The sequence below is a fragment of the Schistocerca americana genome, chromosome 1 (assembly GCF_021461395.2).
Source record: "Schistocerca americana isolate TAMUIC-IGC-003095 chromosome 1, iqSchAmer2.1, whole genome shotgun sequence".
In the NCBI taxonomy this organism is placed as follows: domain Eukaryota; kingdom Metazoa; phylum Arthropoda; class Insecta; order Orthoptera; family Acrididae; genus Schistocerca; species Schistocerca americana.
Genome location: NC_060119.1, coordinates 144,435,624 through 144,457,843, shown reverse-complemented (window position 1 = coordinate 144,457,843; position 22,220 = coordinate 144,435,624). Strand labels below are relative to the sequence as shown.

Below are 22,220 nucleotides of genomic sequence, written 5' to 3'. Positions count from 1 at the left end.
TACGTTGTGTGAAGAAAACTACAAGAATTTACAGATTTGCTTAACTTCAACGGACTACAGACTTTTTACAAGCCTCTCCAGTGTTACTAGACTGCCTCAATGAAGAAATAGTGGAAACTATCATTTAAATAACGCTGATGACCTTGGAATGTTTTATAGGTTTTAGAGAATGTACGAATTCTTAATGTAATGAAATTGCAAGTTCGAAAAAATACAGGCAATAGTGAATAATTTAAAGCCAGGAAGCTATGTACAGGAATTTAGCCACGCTTCATTCAAGTAACATTAGCGTTTTGGAACCCAAGGAGGTGGAACCTTCCTTATGTACTCGCACGGCCGCCTCTATTACAGGCGGCCGTGGTACTCGTGTTCTGGTTAAACAGTAATAATCCTTGGTTTAATCCTCGGTAGGTGGGGGGAGCGCACAAAGACTGTAGGGGTAAAAAAAAAGGAAAGGAAGTTGACACAAGTATACGTCAGATGTAAATACTATAAACAAGTGCGAGAACACAGTACAAGTATGGGGAACACGGATACAAAACTTAATTTTCGCAAAGCTGTTGTACAACTTACCTCCAAAACACAGGTAAAGATCAAATTACCAATAATGACATGTCTGAGCGTCGTCTGCAAGTTTATGTGTCAGAAACAACAGTTCGTTTGTAAATACATATATGTGGCAAGACGATGTTCACTTCATAAAAGTAGTTATCAGGAGTGTTTTCGAAACATGTGTTTCCGAAGTAATTATTTCTTCAAAAAAATGAAAAGGAAAAATTAACATACGTGTGACAAAACTAAAGTTTGTTTTGATATTTGATGTTTCTTCCAGCCAATTGACGCAGGAGATGACAGTTTTTGGGATCAGTTTTGGTCGGAAAATGTGACAAACGTGCAGGATGTGTTTACATTAGTTCCTGCACCAGAAATTCGAGCTTTGCGCGAAGAAGCGCCATCGAATTTGGCGACACTATGTTATAAAGCGGTTGAGAAATTGGTTAAAGCCGTGGATAACAGCTGTCGTACACAGCATGAACAACAAACTGGTAAAGTAAATACTCCTATTATTTACCCTAACATATTAAAATTCTGATGGAAAATAAAACGTGAATGAGAGCTGTAAAATGAAAATAATGTAAATGAACCTCCCAAATTAAATGTTTTCTTTGAGATACTCTGTACTCAACATTTTCTACAAAAAGGCAAGCTTATTACTAGTAGTACATTCGTTGCAGTTTAGGATTGCAGGATTTAAAAAAAAAAAAAAAATGTGTGTAATGAAGAAAAATACCATACATCAGCCTAGCAGTAAAACTCAATTACTTTGTGTATATATACAGCTATTATCTTCTTAATTGATGTTAACAATCTGTTGTCATAATTTTGTAAAATATATGACAAAGCTAGGTCTGTTTAATCCTCAGTTTACCACTGAATATTAATAAGTTATAGGAACATTAGGAAGGAATTTGGAAAGGAACGCTAATCATGCTAGCAATGTTTACAATTTGGAAATGTGGAGAAGCAGTTGATTTTACCTTATTATCAGGAAAGATACATTTATCTTTTCTGTATGTCAAAAAGTGGGGCTTTGTTAACACTAATATTTCTGACCTCTAAATGGGGTGGCTCAGTTATGTAGTTTGCCCAGTTTGTTCACCCAATTCTCAGTTATATTGGAAGCAGTTGATTGTGTTTCACAGAATGTAGATTATCTACTGTTTGTCTTGTAACAGGCTAACTGTGTTAACTGAAGTGTTAGATATTGCTTCACCAACTCTCAACCAATCTGTCGTCTTCCAACCTAACCTTGATGTCAGACTACATTATAGGCTAGCCTGTTACTACAGCCTACATTCCAAAATCTAATACAGATTTTCTTTTAAAGTCGGTGTTCTCTGACTGTGTAAGTATAATGCAACATTGTGATGATGAGGCATGTAGTCTGAGAAGCTGACATTTAGCATCAATAAGTTCAGTGGACCCAATTGATTTGTAGCCTTTAGTTTCTCAACGCTCACATCAGATTGCTTTTTTTTGCAATGACAGACACAATCAAGAGAATCTTTCACATAAAAACAGAGCGCTCACCAACCTGATGGTTTGTGTTAACACCACAGTATGCCATGCATCACAATAACAGGGTGACGGCAGGTCAGATATGGTTGAGAGAAGAAGGGGGCTGTGTTGTCAGTTTCCCATTACTCATGTGAGCAGTGTGACTCTGGCAGCTGCAACTGTTTGAGTCCTTGAGCATGTATAAATTTCCACAAACTTCTGTAATGCATGTTGCTGTATTATTATGGAAATGTTATCCCTTTTTGCTAGCTTCAAACATTGTGTTATATAAGTTAAACATGTTGCATAGAGAAACAACAAAAAGTGGTGTGACATTTAGATTACCATTCCCAGTTGTTTGCAACTAACTGTAGTAACTATCACCAGCAGTAGGAGAACAATATGGAAATGGTGGACAGAACAGATGGCATCACTAAGTTTGATCTCTGATGAGTTATTGATGTGGTAGTATGTCATGTTAAAAACTAGCTGCCAGTCAGTGTTCTTCTGACCAGTGGATAGGCATCAACCTGTAGTAAATGGTGCAACCTTAACTGTGAACTAGTTTCACTAGAAAGACACATAAAGAATTATAAAAATGTGAAAGTGACAGTGAATGACAAACATTAAAAAAAAACTGAAGCAGCATTTCAGAGCTGTCAAACAAACACTGTGATGTAGTGCAGAGTTTAACAAAACAATAGAACTAAAGGCAAAGGTTCATGCTGGAATGTTTCCTTTGTTTAGGCCATGGTTGATGTCCTGCCCTATGCTCACCTAATCCTATCCTACTTTGTTTTCTGTACACATGTACGATTTGTGTATGTATCTGACCTGTTCGGTACCATTGTAATGAATGGGCTATGTAAGAATAAATAAATAAAAGAAATATCTCAATTTTAAAAAAGAACTTGCTTAAAGTGTTCACTGTCTGTAGCATTAGAACTGACATAAGCCCATGCACAGAATCATAATTTACTTTGGTCACATCTTAAGAACATTGGTGGTGCAAATATTTGTGGGAATTTTAGTGTTCGAATAAATAACAGTAAACTGCAAGCAATTCAATGTCCAGTATTTCTTCATTAATATAATTTCCATTGTATCAGGCTTTTATGGTTGTGTTGTGCCAATAGTATACATTTTAATAGTAATGCTGCCAAAAAGCAATTGAATTTTTTTGAAAAAATTGGCAAAGGTAGCATTTCTCACATTTGATATGGAATTTGTTAGGTATAAGCTATTAGAGACTTTCAAGAAAGTCATTAGTAGAGACTGCTATGGATGTAAGCAGGGGGTAGGAGAGGCCTTCAAAATCTGAAATCACATCACCACCACCACACATAGTTACATCAACTTGGTATCATAGGTGAATGTAGACTCTCCTGGCATGTACTACTGATGAAAAGCTCTTGGACTTCCAGCTGGGTGGCAGTGTTAAAATAATGTGACATTTCAAAGAGACTCAGAAGATAATGACACTCTTCAAAGTGGTGTGGTATTTTAACACTGCCACATGGCTGGAAACCTGAGATTTTCCCTTCTACTTGGTATCAGTTTGAAGAGAATCAGAACTGAGTAATAGCAAGTGGGATACAGAAGTATGTTTGACACAAGTGTTGGATTTGACTAGTGATGTAGGAAACATGAGACAAATCCCATAAACAGTATGATGATATGATATTATTGATGTTTTTCAAAGAGGTTAAGCTGCAGACCAGTCTGTCACCACAACCAGGTTTAGTTTAATATCAGATTTGTTCCCTTCACCAACTCACAACCAAATCGTCATCTTCCAAGTTAATCTAGACTTCAAACTAAGCTCCAGATCAATCTGTCACCATAAGATCTTTTTAGTACCAAAATTGTTGGCTTCACCAACTAACAACAAAACTATGAATATATGCACTGAAATTTGACATGACATGTGCCATTAACATTATGCCACTGGCCAAAGCCGACGACTCATATAGAACACTCCTCCTGACCCAGCAAGTGTACCCAGAATCATTAGTCAGGAAATATCAGAACTACTCTGCTGTTCACAAGTATTCTCCTTGCAACTGAAAATGCTGCATTGCTATGAGCTCTAAAAGCTTCACATAGCATTGCTGCTCCCATTCGCAAGTAATGGCAATAGCAAAATAATTACATACAAGTCTCAAACTATAACCTTTCAGTGAAGTACATTGTAGTTATGGTAACTAATATGGGGCTGTGATTAAAAAACAGTTTTTCAATATTCCTGTGTTTTATTTTGTAAGGAATTGTGCTTTGTTCCTCCATTTCACCCACTTCCCCAAAAATAGATGGGAGTTCCCCCTCCCATCCTACTCTCCAGCTTGGATGTAAGTGGATAGAGAGATAGATAAGTCCCATTTTATGCAGAAGAACTAGCTTTCATCAAAGTGCGTGAGAAATGATACTAGAGAATTCTTTGCTGTGCCAGAAAAAAAGGAAGTAAGTTTGCAGTGTGCATAAGTTTGAAACAAAGCTCTAGTGGTATAGAGCATTATTAGTCATGAAGAGAATTCTCTGTAATCAGCTTAACCTATAAGCCAACAAAGGCCTCATATTATCCAACTTCAAATAAATAAAAATAGACATCAATGGGTGTACACTAAATTAATGTTTGTCTGTGAGATTCTTTGACATCCAGATGGATAACAAACTGAGGTACCACCAGCACATGGTTTACTTAACTAAAAACCTCAGTTCTATCTGCATTGCACTCAGAAATATTTCTCAGTGTGTTGATACCAAGTTGAGATTTTTAGCATGCTGTGCATACTGTCTGTCATTACTTCCCCTATGGCCTAATCTTCTGGCACAGTGAAGCTAAGGTCAAGCTAATCTGTACCTTCATGTAACAGAAACTTTTTGTTGAATGTAAATCTGTTGGGGACTAAAGGTAACAGCTCACTGAATAATACAGCTGCCAGGTCATAAAGTGGCACATAAATAAGACGAGAATTTTGCTAACTCTCTCTCTCTCTCTCTCTCTCTCTCTCTCTCTCTCTCTCTCTCTGTCTCGTGAGTTTTTTTGTACCAGCTGACTACATTCTGCAAGCACAGCAGCTTCACTGGCATGTAGGACTAGGTTTGGTGGAGGGGGTAAGGGTAAAATGAGGTGGGCAGTGGAGGCAGGGGGAGTTGTGTGTGATACATGAGTATTGTGAGATCAAAGTATGTGTTCCAAGGACATCTTGTTTTTTTGAAGTTCAGAAAGCAATTGTTACGGTGAAGTATCCAGATAACACTGATTGTGAAGCACATTGTACTCCAGTGGCATCACTGGCATATCCTATCATATCAGAGACAGTTCCACATGTGAATACGTTACTCTCATTTATACCAGCTCTTCTGTAACTTCTGCACAGCATTTTATTTCAGCATGACCACCAAGCATTTGTCCACCCGTATAAATGGCCACCTCCAAAATGTGGCCATGAACAGAGTTGATCACACAGTGGCAGACACGCTGCTGAGTACAAAATGATTTATTTCAATGGCTGCTTCATAACCTGTGCAATCTGGATACTTCTCCCAAACACAAGATCTTTCTACAGTATATTTTCCATATTTGCAGTTGGACTGCCATGATAAGAATCATTCAACTGAGGAGCAATGTTCTGTGATCATTAGGGAAACAAGAATGAACAACTGAAATTCTTTCTTCTTGACAAATTACATTTTTTGTAAATTCAGCATTTCCAAACATGATATTTCCCACAAATAGGCTTTCTTAACTATATGTGCTGGCTCCATTCAAAAAAATTTAAAGCCAAGTCTTTCGATAACACAAAAACTTAATAACCATCAGGTAAACAATTATTAAACTGTAATAAGTCAAATCAATGAAATAATTGCAGTAAATATTGTGAAAAGAGATGCTAACAGTAATTCAGTTATTGATATGTAGATGATGCACTTCAGTTTCTTTATATTACTGTAGAAGACTTGCTCATTTTATATTCAGCGGAATTTCATCTATCTTTGTGGAATGTGTTTCAGCTGCATGTACTGTTCTGTTTACTATGTACTGAGAAGGTATTTGACATTGCCACTACATTTTTCAGATGTAAGCATTTTTCAGAAATAGTGATCCACCTAAATTCTCTGACACTCACAAGAAGACATGTACTAATGATTAAGAGATTGATTTGCTTTCTGGAGCAGCAGAGTTAAAAATTTCTAGATAAGTATATTTTCCATTGTTTCCTTAAGTCACTTTAGATGAACACTGAGATGATTTCCCCTGAACAGACTTTGGCCGCTTTATGTTCTCCATTCTTTTCAAGTAAGCCAGTGCTGCATTTGTAATTATTTTCATGTTTTGTTGAACTCTTAATAAACCTTTCCTTTTACTTGTAGTGAAACTAAGAGAGACATAAAATTAAAAAAGTAATACAGCCTAGAGTCGAAGGCATTAATCCAGTTTGTTGGGATAAGAAGAGTTCGAATACAGAAGAAAACTGAAGGACCTGATGTCATAGGGGTCTATCCCACAAGCTTCTAAATCTGAGAAAGGAAAAAAAAAAGTTCTAGAAACAGTTTTGCCAGATGTTGTATTGCTATACTATTTTTCGCTCCACATGTCATCCACAATTTTAAATAGCTAGAAAATACAAGCAATTGGAAAATACATCTAACGTCTTGAACTGAATCTGAAAATAAAACCAACCACTTTATTCTCTGCTACCCTTAGTGTGGCGTATAAGCAGGATGTCACTTCAGAATACCTTATGGGTTCTGAAATTTGTTACATGAATACCAACATTGTCGACACAAAGCTGTATGAGATGAAAGATTTTTTTAGTAGCTAACTTTGCAATGTCAGTACTTGCTATAAATCCAGACAGTAATCTAAATCTTCAGTATTTGTAACCCACTGAGAACCATTTTAGTAGGGTTTTAACTGCATTAGGCTTTCCCTCATTATGAAGTTTTAAAGCCAGGGATATTTCTTAGTTTTATCAAGTGTTACACTCATTGTTTCCTTTGCATGTTTCTTACACAAGCGTTTTAAATGAAATACTGAATTCTGCATGAAAGGGTTTAGAATATTTTGTTGTAGTGTTGGACAAAATATCTTGTCACATACGTTTTTATATATTCAGTACATCTCAGCTATGAATTTCATTTTGTTTATATACACCTTCTTGGCAGCTTTGTTTATATATACCTTCTTGGCAATATCACTGTGACAACAATGATAGTTCTACTTTGCGAATGTGGTCCCTGATAGATTCCAGCAAAATTGCACAAGTTTTGTTATGTATCTATTTGCATACTCACCTCCCTGATAAAATTGACTTAATGCAGTTTCCTCATTCTGAAATGGGTAGGTCATATCTCTCTCGCTCTTGCACTCGCTCCCCTCCCCCTCCATCCCCTCCTCCTCCATCCCCTCCCCCTCCATCCCCTCCCCCTCCATCCCCTCCCTCCCCTCCCCCCCTCCCCCTCCCTCCCCTCCCACTCCCTCTCCTCCCCCTCCCTCTCCTCCCCCTCCCTCTCCTCCACCTCCCTCTCCTCCACCTCCCTCCCCTCCACCTCCCTCTCCACCCCTCCCCCTCCTCTCCTCCACTCCTCCTCCCCCTGATCCCCTCCCACTCCTCCCCTGCCCTTCCCTCTCCTCCCCTGACCCTCCCTCTCCTCCCCCTCACTCCTCCCCCTGCCCCTCACTCCTCCCCCTGCCCCTCACTCCTGCCCCTGCCCCTCACTCCTGCCCCTGCCCCTCACTCCTGCCCCTGCCCCCGCCCCTCACTCCTGCCCCTGCCCCCGCCCCCGCCGCTCTCTCCTGCCCCTGCCCCCGCCCCCGCCGCTCTCTCCTGCCCCTGCCCCCGCCGCTCTCTCCTGCCCCTGCCCCCGCCGCTCTCTCCTGCCCCTGCCCCCGCCGCTCTCTCCTGCCCCTGCCCCCGCCGCTCTCTCCTGCCCCTGCCCCCGCCGCTCTCTCCTGCCCCTGCCCCCGCCGCTCTCTCCTGCCCCTGCCTGCCGCGCTCTCCTGCCCCTGCCGCTCTCTCCTGCCCCTGCCGCTCTCTCCTGCACCTACCCCCCCTCTCTCTACCGCCCCTGCCGCTCTCTCCTGCACCTACCCCCCCTCTCTCTACCGCCCCTGCCGCTCTCTCCTGCACCTACCCCCCTCTCTCTCTCCCGCCGCCCCCTACCCCACTCTCTCCCGCCGCCCCCTACCCCCTCTCTTTCTCTCCCGCCGCCCCCTACCCCCTCTCTTTCTCTCCCGCCCCCCCTACCCCCTCTCTTTCTCTCCCGCCGCCCCCTACCCCCCCCCCTCTCTCTCCCGCCGCCCCCTACCCCCCTCTCTCTCTCCCGCCGCCCCCTACCCCCCTCTCTCTCTCCCGCCGCCCCCTACCCCCCTCTCTCTCTCCCGCCACCCCCGACACCCCCCCTCGATCTCTCCCGCCGCCCGCGACACCCCCCGTTTCTCCCTCCCGCCACCCCCTCCCGCTCCCCCTCCGTCTCTCTGCTCCCCCTCCGTCTCTCTGCTCCCCCTCCGTCTCTCTGCTCCCCCTCCGTCTCTCTGCTCCCCCTCCGTCTCTCTGCTCCCCCTCCGTCTCTCTGCTCCCCCTCCGTCTCTCTGCTCCCCCTCCGTCTCTCTGCTCCCCCTCCGTCTCTCTGCTCCCCCTCCGTCTCTCTGCTCCCCCTCCGTCTCTCTGCTCCCTCCCTTCACTCTCCCTCTCCATGTTAGATGATGTTTTACACATGGTAAGTTTAACGAAATTCTGGCAATGTTACAAAAATCTTTCATTCAGACTCTTTTGTATTCAGTACCTTGTAATTTTACATTATACTTAAGAACACTACACCTTATTGCTGAAGAATCGCTTTGGTAACATTTATAATCATGAATGCACCCTTTGAGTGAAAGTAAACCAATTACAAATGAATTCTGCATGTCTTATTCATTTGAATTACGAAAAGTTTATGTAACCTATTATTTTTGTATTTTCATGTAATGATGTAAAAGGTAGTTGGTAGTTTTAGACTTTACCATATGTATTTTATCCACACAGCAAGTAAGATGATGATCTTTCATTGTTGGATTTACATAATCATCACCACTATTTCTTTCCTTTTTGGTGGCACTTTCTTTGTTCCCTGGCACTTCGTTTTATTTTTGCTTATCCCTGCCACTTATAGAGTACACACACATACAGCTACATTGTGCCAGAACCGCAACGTGATTGGGATGAGGGACTGTGTCGGATGAAGTGGGCGAGGAGAGAAAAAGGAGATGAGAAGCATGAGAGTGGTTTGGGGGAAGATGGCTGACATGTGGTGGGAAGAGGGTGCAGGTGCATTGAATAGTATGTATCACTGGCACTCGTGGGACACTTTTAACCACTTGTAGAGGGAGCTGCGTGCTGTACATAGTGCATAGTGATGTGGAGGAGCGAATTGTGTATGGGGGATATAACAGAGAGACTGTGGCTAATAGTGTGAGTGTGCAGGTGTCGGAGTGATGAGACAAGAGCTGGTGGAGATTGTGGCCAGGATGATTATACGGTCGAATATGTGTTGCAATGACAACGTTCACATACATAATTTGTAGAAACTAGTGTAGAGCAGAATAATCCAGGTGGCACAGGTAGTGAAGCAGGCATTGAAACAAAGCATGTTGTGCTCAGCAGCGTATTCTGCCAGAGGGTGGTCAACTTGGCTCTAAGTCACAATTTGGTGGTGGCAATTCGTTTGGGTAGGCAGCTAGCTGGGAACATGCCAGCATAAAATGCTTTGCAGAAGTTACAACAGAACTGGTATGTTACTTGACTCATTTTGCAGATGGCCCTGCTCTGACATTTGGGAAACATGCAGAAGATGGCCTTAGTAGGAAGTAGTTGTGGTCCAAAAGGAGATGGATTTGGGGGGGGGCTGCTCTGCACATTAACCTACATTTTACTCCCACCCTGCCAGTTATATTTAGGGCAGCTCCCCCTTGCATTAGGTCTGTCAGTTGGCTGAAGAGCCTCAAGTTTCAAAACTGAGGGCTCTGTGGAACAGATAAGTTAATGTCCTTATCCAGTGATACTGATTTAGATATTTTTCCCAACAACTTTTGCTGAATGCTAGACTATTTCTTTCAGCAAGACAGTGATTTATTCCTTCTGTTGATTTTGACCACCTAAGCAAGTGTCTGATCACAGTGAATGTATATCTTTGTTACTGCAGATTTCAGGGGGAGTTGTTTTTGGATCAGAATTTTAGCTTTTGAAGAAGATAATGCTTAAGAATAATTTTCTCAAGTAGGGATTGGTCAGAACTTACATGGCAGCAACTGGTTTGGAAATGTTGCCAAGTTAACCTAAAAATTTCTCCATTGTTCCTGTTCCATTTATGAAAATGTGTCAAATTTCACAACTGACATGATCACTAAAGTGATACAGCTTAATAAAATGAGTTACTATATGTGTGAGACCAGAATAAAAGAAAAATCAGTTTTCAGCATTGTCGGATGTGCATAGTCCTTCGTTAATCAAAAGAGAGGAAAAAAATAGATGTAAAGGTGACACTTTTGTGGAGTGAATATTTATTCCATAACTGTGATGATAATTATCCTCAAAGCTCTAGAATTCAGTAGTGTTTTGTATTTCAGGACATTGAAATTTAAAATAAAATTATCTTAAGAAAATATGTTGTAATACAAAACTAATGATATGTGGAGCTTATTGTCTTGTATCATTTCCTTAACATGAATGGCGTTTAATGTCTGAAAAGCATCTGCCATGCTTTACTACATTGTTTAACTTTTTTGAAAACTGTCTGTCTTCTCCCATTCATTTTTTGTAACATATGTTTAGATGTTACTTTTGTCTTTGTTTACTTTTTTTTTCAGCATAATTTTGAAACTTGTCTTATAATGATGTTTGTTATCTCTGCCACAGTTGTCATTGTGTTACTATGCCCTTATTGATAGTTTTTATTTTTTGCTTCCGTATTGCCACTTATTTCAGATTTATATATTTTACAGGGTGGTCAGAAACAGTCTGAAAAGCTTGTGTGTTGCGGGGTAAGTTGGGCTGACAAATAATTATTAGGAAAAAAATTCAGTAGGTTGAAGCATTTCAAAGTTAATTAGCATTGAACTTAGCCAATCAGGCACATTGCACACACAAAGTGGCCCACCAGATGCAATTAGTGTCAGTTGTCTTCATAGCGTACATGATAGCGCACGAGACTGCTCAGCCTTTGGTTTGGGTTTGGTTCTTACTACCGACCCATGTCCAATTTTTTTTATCACTCTGTTATTTAGTTTTTGGAAATCACATCAAGAACATGTTTGGCAACATTCTCTCTGGCAGGCCATCTAAAATTGGCATGCACAATGGCCCGACTGGCTAACTTCAATGCTAATTAACTCGGAAACAACACAACATATTGATTTTTTTTTCTTAACAGTTATTTCTCAGCACAACGTATCCTGCAACACCATTACAAGCTTTTTAGACTGTTTCTGAGCATCCTGCATAAATGTGATGTATATCCCTTTCAGTTCATAAATGTTATCTTAAAATGTTATGAAAATAATCACACAAATGTTATATTAAATTTTGATTGCAGTTCTCAATTGTGTCCGTCTTCTGACACGTGTACTGCCTTATATATTTGAAGACCCTGACTGGCGTGGATTCTTTTGGTCTAGTTTGCCTGGGCAGGCTCAAGGGGAAGAGGAAGACCAGGCTATGCCACTGGCGCAGTCCTTAATAAGTGCGATCTGTGTAAGTAAATTTACCATCTCTTGGTGTAGGGAATAACGTCTTATCATGATAAACATTTAAAAACTTAAAATAATATGCATTAGCACAAAAAGAAATACAGCAGTAGTATATATTTTCAGCATCCCAGCTTCTTCCTACCTAGGTCAAATACTTGTATTCAACACCAATTGTAGGCACCCACCCAAGTCATCCTACTCTTAATTCCATCACAGGCATATTATATCCTGTCAGAAGCAGGGCCACCTGTAAAACCAATCACATCATGTACCAAGAATCTTTATATGGACATGACAACAAGCAAATAAAAAGTAAATGAATTGCTGCTGTCAAACTGTAGCCTTGAACAATGTTGGTCAGACAGTGCCCTGCCCCTCTATACCAGTTTCTCTGAACTACATAGATGGAAGTTTTTCTTACAATACATCCTTCTACTTCCAGTTCTCCTGTTCTCAGTCTCTGATAGCTTGTATTCTACACTCACCTCCATCCCTGTTCCCATGCCTCCCACTTCTCTCAATTAATCTAAATTATCACTTTGCAGTCTCCCTCGTTCTCTGTTCTGTCTTCTTCCCTATTGTTTCAACCCATTCCTTTACTTCACTGTGTCTGTATGCAGTTTCCCTTGCCTGTGACAGAGTGGGCTCGTTGGTGCAGTATCCTTAACCTTGACCTTGCTGTCTCTCCCTTCCATCTCCCCACCATCTTTGCTGCTCCCTGCGTCCTTGCTCCTCTCACCCATTCCACCAGAAATAACCGCTCACTTTTGCCAGGCTGCAATGCCAATACAATGTAGCTGTGCGTTTGTGTGCCTTATTTGTTAGCTCTGCAGAAAGTAGTTGTCTGAAGCCTAATAACAATTTGAGCCTTTTTTATGTGCCTGTCAACTGATCAATGCCTCTACTATCTGCTTCAGAAAGGAAAAGAAACAATAAATACTATATGTAGTTGTTTACACTACTGTCTTGTACTCAGATCTATTGATGAGTCATATAATAGTTATTTATAGATATGCTCCAGTTGGAATAAGTGATTACCAGGGGCTAAAAACTGTGTGAAACATAGATGATGTCAGATTGTCACTGCTCTTAATAGTTATGCTATGCTAAAATTGGCAACAATAGATTGAAGTGGATGTGGGGCTATTGTCACTTTTTCATGTCTGCATCAACTAACAAGAATGTGCAAAAGTAAAGTAATGAGTTGATTTGTTTGTTCTTTTTCAATCCAGTTAGCCTAAAGTATAACATTATAAATTTAGTCTAATGAGACTCCTTTGGATAAACAGTACATATGTCTGTCAGATAAAAGCCGTAAATTCAACTAAATACCTAGGTATTACAATTACAAACAACTTAAATTGGAAGGAACACATAGAAAATGTTGTGGGGAAGGCTAACCAAAGACTGTGTTTTATTGGCAGGACACTTAGAAAATGCAGCAGACCTACCAAGGAGACTGCTTACACTACACTTTCTGTCCTCTTTTAGATTACTGCTGTGCAGTGTGGGATCCTTACCAGATACGACTGACGGAGTACATTGAAAAAGTTCAAAAAAAGGCAGCATGTTTTGTATTATCGCAGAATATGGGAGAGAGTGTCACAGAAATGATACAGGATATGGGCTGGAAATAGTTAAAAGAAAGGCGTTTTTCGTTGCGACAGAATCTTCTCACGAAATTCCAATCACCAACTTTCTCCTCTGAATGTGAAAATATTTTGTTGACACCGACCTACAACCTACATAGGGAGGAATGATCACCACGATAAAATAAGGGAAATAAGAGCTCATACGGAAAGATATAGGTGTTCCTTCTTTCTGCGCGCTATACGAGATTGGAATAATAGAGAATTGTGAAGGTGATTCAATGAACCCTCTGCCAGGCACTTAAATGTGATTTACAGAGTATCCATGTAGATGTAGACAGTTTGTTCATTTATAACTTTTAATAATAACTTTGCATGCTTTGTATTGGTGTATTGAATCCATGGAAAATGTAGTATTTTTTCCTTCATGTGGTTGTTTACCTTTATAATAAATAATAATGATGAATTGAAATGGTTTTGCCACAGATATAAAGTTTTGACTTTACGTATTGTGCCAACATTAGGCTGTATGTGCTCTGAAAGATCTGTGTTACCTGACATTGATATTATCCTATCATTATATACATTGAGTACAATGAATGCATTTAGAGAACAGAATTATTTATATTCATGATACAAATGATAAATGTGAAATCCAAGTGCAACCTGTAACTTATTTTTCCTGCAAATCATTGAAAAGATGCCAGATTTTTTTTGTCTGTGTTTCACGAATAAAGCAAGTACAACAGCAGCTAATGACCATGCACTGACAATTTCAAAAGATTTGCAATGTGATCCAGGACATTGGTAGTGTATTCTGATATTAGGAACTATACACAACTACTATTTCTCTCTTTACTGGCCTTACTTGATGAAAAAAGATTCTTTCCAATCATTTGCCATGAATTTTTAATGAGCTCAACCATAGATGCAGATGTTACTGATATCCAGGAATAGATTAATAATTAATCACAACACCAGACCATCGTATTAGAATCATCTGAACAAGTTTAAGACTGAAACTTGATATGAAATAATCATCTGAAAGATTTCTGTGTGCTTTGCTTGCAAGTTGCTCGATGTATTTACAGAAAGCAAATAATTCTTGTGTGCAAGAGAAATTTTAAGGTGAAGATTTGAAAAACTGTTATAACCGTTAATCACTAATAATTTGCGTGGATACACAAAAGTAGGAACAATAGCGGGTTACATGCTATTAACTCCATATCTGTCATTAGACTGCCGTGCCGTGACGTGACATGCGGCCAGCGCCGTTCATAGCCAGGTGGCGCTCCCGCGCTCGGCCGGGCTGCGGAGCGCCTCTATCGCCGTGTTCGCGTACTGACATAGCGGCACTTTTAAATCTCGTGGCAATGTCACAACACTTTTCCCCCCTTGAAAAAAAAAAAACACTCACTTCCTCGGAGACATGGACAGTGCGGAGACATCCATGGCCTCGGGAGGCCCCGAGAAGATCCCGTGGAGAAACACGGGAGTATGGTCGAAAATGGCCAGGACGGAAGCTTGCGAGTGGAACGCGCCTCCTGGACGAGATGATGGGGGAAAACTCCAGAGCAGCATCCATAGGTGTCGTCGACCTGGGGGTGTGCCCCAGCGAGATGGGTCCCAGAGAAGGCGGCGTCGCGACTGGGGCCGGTTCCGGCATACTCGGAAGCGGTAGCGATGTCGGCTGCAGCAACACGCCCGGAAGATCGGCAGTAGCGACAGGACTGGCTTCTCGGGCTGGTGGAGACGAAAGAAGGGGCGGTGGCACCGGCGTGGCCACCACTCGTGGGCGCATCTGGTCGTAATGACGAACAACTATGCCGTCGTCCGTACGTATTTCACAAAGCCGGCGGCCGCAAAGAGCCTGGACCACCCCTGGAATCCATTTAGGGCGAGATCCATACCCTCGTGCCCACATGTCGGCACGCACCAGGTATTTTCTCGCACTAGGGGACACAGTACAAGGCGTGACAGGGTGAAGTAGGTGCAGTAGAGTGCGCGGTTGGCGGCCATGCAGGAGTTCAGCAGGGCTGCAATCACCCAGAGGCGTGAAGCGATAAGAACTCAGAAATTGCAACAGAGCGTCATCTGTGGAAAAATCACTAAGGAATTTTTTCATCTGGCTTTTGAAAGTGCGGACAAGGCGCTCGACCTCCCCATTCGATTGCGGATGGAAGGGCGGTGCTGTAACATGATGAATGCCTTGTCCAGTACAAAAATCACGGAAGGCCTGCGAAGAGAACTGAGGGCCATTGTCCGTGACAATCGTGGATGGAAGACCTTCTAGCGCAAAGATTTTGGACAAAGCCAGCGTCGTCGCCGCAGTGGTGGGCGACGGACATCGAACAACAAACGGAAACTTCGAGAAGGCGTCAATCAACAGTAGCCAATAAGTGTCGAGGAAGGGGCCGGCAAAGTCAGCGTGCACCAGTTCCCACAGCTGCGCCGGATCAGGCCACGGAGAGGGCATAGTACAAGGTGCAGCCAGTTGTTGAGCACACTGACCATACGCAGCGACCATGTGGGCGATGTCCGAATCAATACCGGGCCAATAAATGTGCCTGCGGGCCAGGGACTTAGACCGAGAAATCCCCCAATGGCCTTCATGCAATAGTTTGAGAACATCTTTGCGAAGAGAGGCTGGCACCACGACCCGTGGAGATGTGCCATCCGTGGCCAGAAGAACAACACCCTCACGAACAGACAGACGAAGGCGCAAGGCATGGTAGTTGCGAAGGGGATCCGATGCCCGGGCCTTGGTCCTGTCCAGCCAACCCCGTTGAACAAAACCGATCACCTGACGCAGGACCGGGTCCCGCGCAGTAGCCGACGCAACCTGCGAACCTGTAAGTGGAAAACTCTCCACCGCACGTCATTCTTCCTCATCAATGTGGAAACAGAGGAGTTCATCTCGATCGAAAACCGGGTCGGGGCCCATCGGCAAACGCGACAACGCGTCAGCGTTGGCGTGCTGGGCCGTGGGGCGATAGTGAATTTCATAGTGAAAACAAGTATAAGGCCCAACGTTGCAGGCGGTGAGCTGCCTTATCTGGAAGCGACGCCGAGGGGCTGAACAGAGAGACCAGCGGCTTGTGGTCGGTGATGAGGTCAAACTTAGAACCATACAAAAAAACGCTGAACTTTTTTAGAGCATAAATGATAGCGAGCGCCTCCTTTTCGATTTGAGAGTAACGCCGTTGGGCATCGTTGTGGGTCTTGGAAGCGTAGGTAATGGGTCGTTCCGACCCATCCTCATACCGATGGGCAAGAACAGCCCCTAGGCCATACTGTGACGCGTCAGTCGCCAGAACCAAGTGCTGACCCGGACGGAATGTGGCAAGACAAGGCGCCAACTGCAAATGAGCCTTCAGGTGGAAAAAAGCCTGCTCACACTTGTCGGACCAGCAGAAAGGAACGTTTTTGCGTAACAGCTGATGCAGAGGATGAGCCACTGCCGCCGCGGAGGGAATGAATTTGTGATAATAAGCAATCTTGCCTAGAAACGCCTGAAGTTCTTTGACCATGGACGGCCGGGGTAGAGCGGTAATGGCCGCAACGTGCTGTTGTAGAGGACGTATACCCTCACGGGACAAGTGGAAACCAAGATAAACAATGGAGGGTTGGAAGAACTGCGACTTGTCCAGATTGCACTTCAACCCAGCCGAATGCAGAACCCGAAACAGTGAATGCAAATTGCGAAGGTGCTCCTCAGCGGAGGCCTCCGTGACAACAATGTCATCTAGGTAGTTGATGCAGCCGGGAACGGAGGCCGTGAGCTGTTCCAAAAACTGCTGAAAAATGGCCGGCGCGCTAGTGACACCAAATGGTAACTGCTGGTACTGATACAACCCACAAGGAGTGTTGATGACGAGAAATTCCTTGGAAGACGCATCCAACGGCAACTGATGGTACGCCTCCGATAAGTCAAGTTTGGAAAAGAACTGCCCCCCAGCGAGCTTGGTAAATAACTCCTCAGGACGGGGAAGAGGATAAGTGTCAATGAGGCTCTGAGCATTGACAGTGGCTTTAAAATCACCGCACAATCGCAGACTCCTGTTTGGTTTAGAAACCACCATGATTGGCGATGCCCATTCGCTGGAGGTAACAGGAAGGAGAATCCCTGAAGCTGTTAACCTGTCTATCTCAGCCTTGACAGGTGCACGCAACGCCATCGGAATAGGGCGTGCCCGGAAAAACTTAGGGCGAGCTGTGGGTTTAAGAGTAATGTCGGCTTCAAAATCCTTGGCCCGACCCAGACCAGCAGAGAACACGGACGAGAATTCAGAACACAATCCATCCAGCTGTTGATACGGAATATCCTCAGATATGAGGTGCACATCATCATCAATGGAGAACCCGAACAACTGGAAAGCATCATAACCGAACAGGTTTTCCGTGCCCGCATGATCCACCACATAAAACGTGAGGGGCCTAACAACAGACTTGTAGGCAGTGGGAGCATCAAACTGGCCAACGATAGGAATTTTCTGCTTATTATAAGTTCGCAGACTTCGCGTAACTGGAGACAAGGGAGGGGAGCCCAACTCCAAATACGTGCGAGAATTAATGAGAGTTACTGCAGAGCCAGTGCCCACTTGCATGCGAATGTCTTTATCCAGAACACGAACAGTAACAAACAACTTATTTGTTTGAGAAAGCACACAGTTAACATCCATGTCCGATGCCTCGTCCTCGTGGACAGGAACTTTAGGGGACTGACACACAGAAGCAATGTGGCCTTTTTTCCTACATGAATTACACGTGGCTCAACGTTTTGGACACGTGGCCCTGTCATGCTGTACGAAACAACGTGGACAAGAAGGAAGTGCGGAACGAACCTGCTTCTATGGTTGCCGCTTTCGCTGCGAGCGTGGTGGCCCAACGCGACATTGTTGACGCGAGTGAACTGCCGTCACATCGTCGTTCCCCTGTGAAACAGGCAAATTGTCCGCGTCGAAAGTGGTCTGTACAGCGCCCACATCACACCACGCATCTATTCGCGCACCAGCAGCGTGAGACACTTCAAAAGATTGAGCGATGCTGAGAACTTCCGACAACGACTGGTTTGGCAGTTGTAAGGCACGTTGCCGAACTTCTTTATCAGGAGCAAGCCGTAGAATAGCGTCCCGAACCATTGAATCAGCATAAGACTCATGATGAGTGTCCGTGACAAACTGACATTTCCTACTCAGACCGTGTAGTTCTGCCGCCCAAGCCCAATAAGATTGATGGGGCTGTTTACGACACCGGTAGAACGCCACGCAGGCGGCAACGACGTGGGTGTTTTTTCAGTAATAGTTAGACAATAATTCACACATTTCTTGGAAGGACAGAGAGGCAGGTTCCCGCAGAGGGGCTAACTGAGATAGCAGCTGATAGATCCATGGGGAAATCCAAGATAGAAATAACGACTTACACATAGGAGCGTCGACAACGCCGAAAGCCAAGAAGTGTTGCCGTAAACGCTTCTCATAATCCTCCCAGTCTTCAGCGGCCTCGTCGTTAGGAGGGAACGGAGGCGGAGAAGAGGAAGACAGACGATGAGTTAGCGACGTCGACAACACCTGAATAGCAGCCGTCAGCTGTGTTTGTTGTTCAATGAGTGCTTGCATAAGCTGTTCCATGTCGGCCCCGACACGAACACACAATGCCACAACGCAGGAAAAAAAATATCCCATCCTCGTCGCCAGAAGGTGTTATAACCTTTAATCACTAATAATTTGCGTGGATACACAAAAGTAGGAACAATAGCGGGTTACATGCTATTAACTCCGTATCTGTCATTAGACTGCCGTGCCGTGCCGTGACGTGACATGCGGCAGGCGCCGTTCATAGCCAGGTGGCGCTCCCGCGCTCGGCCGGGCTGCGGAGCGCCTCTATCGCCGTGTTCGCGTACTGACATAGCGGCACTTTTAAATCTCGTGGCAATGTCACAACAAAAACTACTTGAAGCACAACGTGCACTGCTTTGAAGAAAGTGGAAAAAAACTCTTAGGAATACAAAAGATTAAAAAATCCTAACAAAGAAAATTTTTTTAGTGATAATTTGGAAGATCTGGAATTTAGATAGCTTGAATCATTGGTTTTGTTGGTACTTGTACTTAACAACAGTAATCTTCTAGGCTTCTTTTGTATGGTACTGAGTGATGACGAAACTGTTGTTTTATGTATGTGTCTAATAAACAATACATATTCAAAGTCAGTCATCCAGAAACTTTTTCAAGGAACTTAGATATGAAGAACAGAAATTATAATATGTTTCCATAGTTGAAATATTGAAATATGAAAAAAACTTAAGTGTTTTCCCCACCTTGGAATATCTCTGGAGGTGTGACAAGCTGAACTGATAGTGATTTGCCTCCCATATATAATGAATAAAATGAATCTAACAACACATCCTAGGAGTTGGAGACATATTCAGTCTTGTATCAGTTTATCTCCAATTTTGAAGAGAGATGAGATGCAATTTGTCTGACAGATGTAAGGAATGTCTTACTACGATAATTAAATGCCAAGTTACACCCTGGCTTGGAGTCCTCATTAAATTATAGGTACCCCCCCCCCCCCTCTCCACTTCTCCCTCCCCCCTCCCCCACCGTTCCTGGGTAAGTCAGTTCAAAGGTCAGAGGAATGGAATGCCAATCTGCCCCTAATATGACCGTTTGTAGTAAAGCACTGTAGTGTTAAAATCAAACTTCAGCTAATTCCTTCTGCTGGTGCCTGGGATTCCCACAGTGAAAATATTTGATGGAGTAGTTCGTATTCATTCTTAATGGATGTGAATAGGCTGAAGGTCAATATTTACTCTTTCCGTGTTTTAACAGACAGTGTGCATTATTAGAGACAAGTGAGGAAGTGCCGAAGTTAAGATCACTTGAAATCTCTCTCTGCCTTTAACTTGTCTGTCCTATAGAATTAATGCGACATCATCTGGTCACAGAAGTCCTGAAAATTCCATGATTCAGAGCAGTTAGGATCTCAGTTTAAAGGCTGTCTGTTTTCAACTTGATTCAGAGAATTTGCATCTAAAATATAGAGCTTAAATATACTACCACTTAGGTATTCTGTAACATGACTTGCACACCTTTCTGTTTTCACACAGTTACACTAATATTGCATTCTTTATTCTTTCTTCATGTACCTATATCAATTATTGTTTCAGGATCTGCTGTTTTGCCCTGATTTTACTGTGGCCTCCAATAGAAAGTCGGGTCCGGTATGTAGTTGCTAGTAGTTTGTCATATTTTACAGGTAGTGTGAGCAGTTGATTTCTTGTGTCTTAATGTTTTGATCATTGCAGGACAAAGCTGAGGACTTACAGGCAATTGATAGTTGTGAATATATTTGGGAAGCAGGTGTAGGTTTTGCTCAGTCACCTCCACATCATCCTCATTTAGAAGCAAACAGGACTGAACTTTTGAAACTGCTTTTAACTTGCTTCAGTGAAACTATGTACCAGCCACCAGTTGGTAAGTATTGTGTATAAATGATAGCTGTGTACTGTGCGTAATGTTTGCAATTGTTTGTGTTGTAGTTAAAGGAAAAATTGTTGAGAGTTTACTATAAACAACACGCTATTCCATGGTATTCAGAAATATGCTTCATTTTTACATAAGCTCTCTGTAATTTGTTTTGTTGTGGAATAGTTGGTATTTCATGAATACATAACTCTTAAATTAAACATGAACAAATTCTAGTTTTAAAAGCATTTGAACAACTCAGTTGTGTTTATGGAAAACTTGTTTTTGATGAAACTAATTGTAATGGAAACCTTCATTGTGAATGTGGGTACTAATGGTGATTATAAAGAGAATATTGATAAACATGAAGGACCCGATAACTGGGCTGTATGTATGTGGAATATCTCTATGGTATTTTGTTCATATGAACATATTATTAGTGGCGGGTACAAATGTGTGGCATTGCCACAAGAACAACAAATGAACAAAAGGCAGTGTATACAGAATAATGCAAAAGCAGAAAGTCTGACAGCAGTTGCACTAAGTAAACCAGTTGGATAACTCGTGTTGCAATGCAAGAGTGCTAAAGCAATATGGGACAAATTACATATGTGATCTGAACAAACCAGCATAGAACATTTACGAGGGCAGTTCAATAACTAATGCAACACTTTTTTTTCTGAAACAGGGGTTGTTTTATTCAGCATTGAAATACACCAGGTTATTCCCCAATCTTTTAGCTACACAACACTATTTTTCAACGTAATCTCCATTCAATGCTACGGCCTTACGCCACCTTGAAATGAGGGCCTGTATGCCTGCACGGTACCATTCCACTGGTCGATGTCGGAGCCAACGTCGTACTGCATCAATAACTTCTTCATCATCCGCGTAGTGCCTCCCACGGATTGTGTCCTTCATTGGGCCAAACATATGGAAATCCGACGGTGCGAGATCGGGGCTGTAGGGTGCATGAGGAACAGTCCACTGAAGTTTTATGAGCTCCCCTCGGGTGTGAAGACTTGTGTGAGGTCTTGCGTTGTCATGAAGAAGGAGAAGTTCGTTCAGATTTTTGTGCCTACAAACACGCTGAAGACGTTTCTTCAATTTCTGAAGAGTAGTACAATACACTTCAGAGTTGATCGTTCGACCATGGGAAAGGACATCGAACAGAATAACCCCTTCAGTGTCCCAGAAGACTGTAACCATGACTTTACCGGCTGAGGGTATGGCTTTAAACTTTTTCTTGGTAGGGGAGTGGGTGTGGCGCCACTCCATTGATTGCCATTTTGTTTCAGGTTCGAAGTGATGAACCCATGTTTCATCGCCTGTAACAATCTTTGACAAGAAATTGTCACCCTCAGCCACATGACGAGC

General features: G+C 42.8%; 1 protein-coding gene across 1 annotated transcript in view; it reads left to right on the top strand.

Moving 5' to 3' along the window:
* Positions 1-450: 450 nt before the first annotated feature.
* LOC124551183 (protein HID1) overlaps positions 451-22,220 on the top strand; it is an 87,820-nt gene continuing 66,050 nt past the window's right edge. The window contains exons 1-5 of the mRNA XM_047126175.1: positions 451-586; positions 833-1,046; positions 11,635-11,792; positions 20,546-20,599; positions 20,684-20,852. Of these exons, the coding sequence (XP_046982131.1) occupies positions 521-586; positions 833-1,046; positions 11,635-11,792; positions 20,546-20,599; positions 20,684-20,852 (661 nt within the window). The 5' untranslated portion in view covers positions 451-520. The remainder of the gene's footprint in view (positions 587-832; positions 1,047-11,634; positions 11,793-20,545; positions 20,600-20,683; positions 20,853-22,220) is intronic.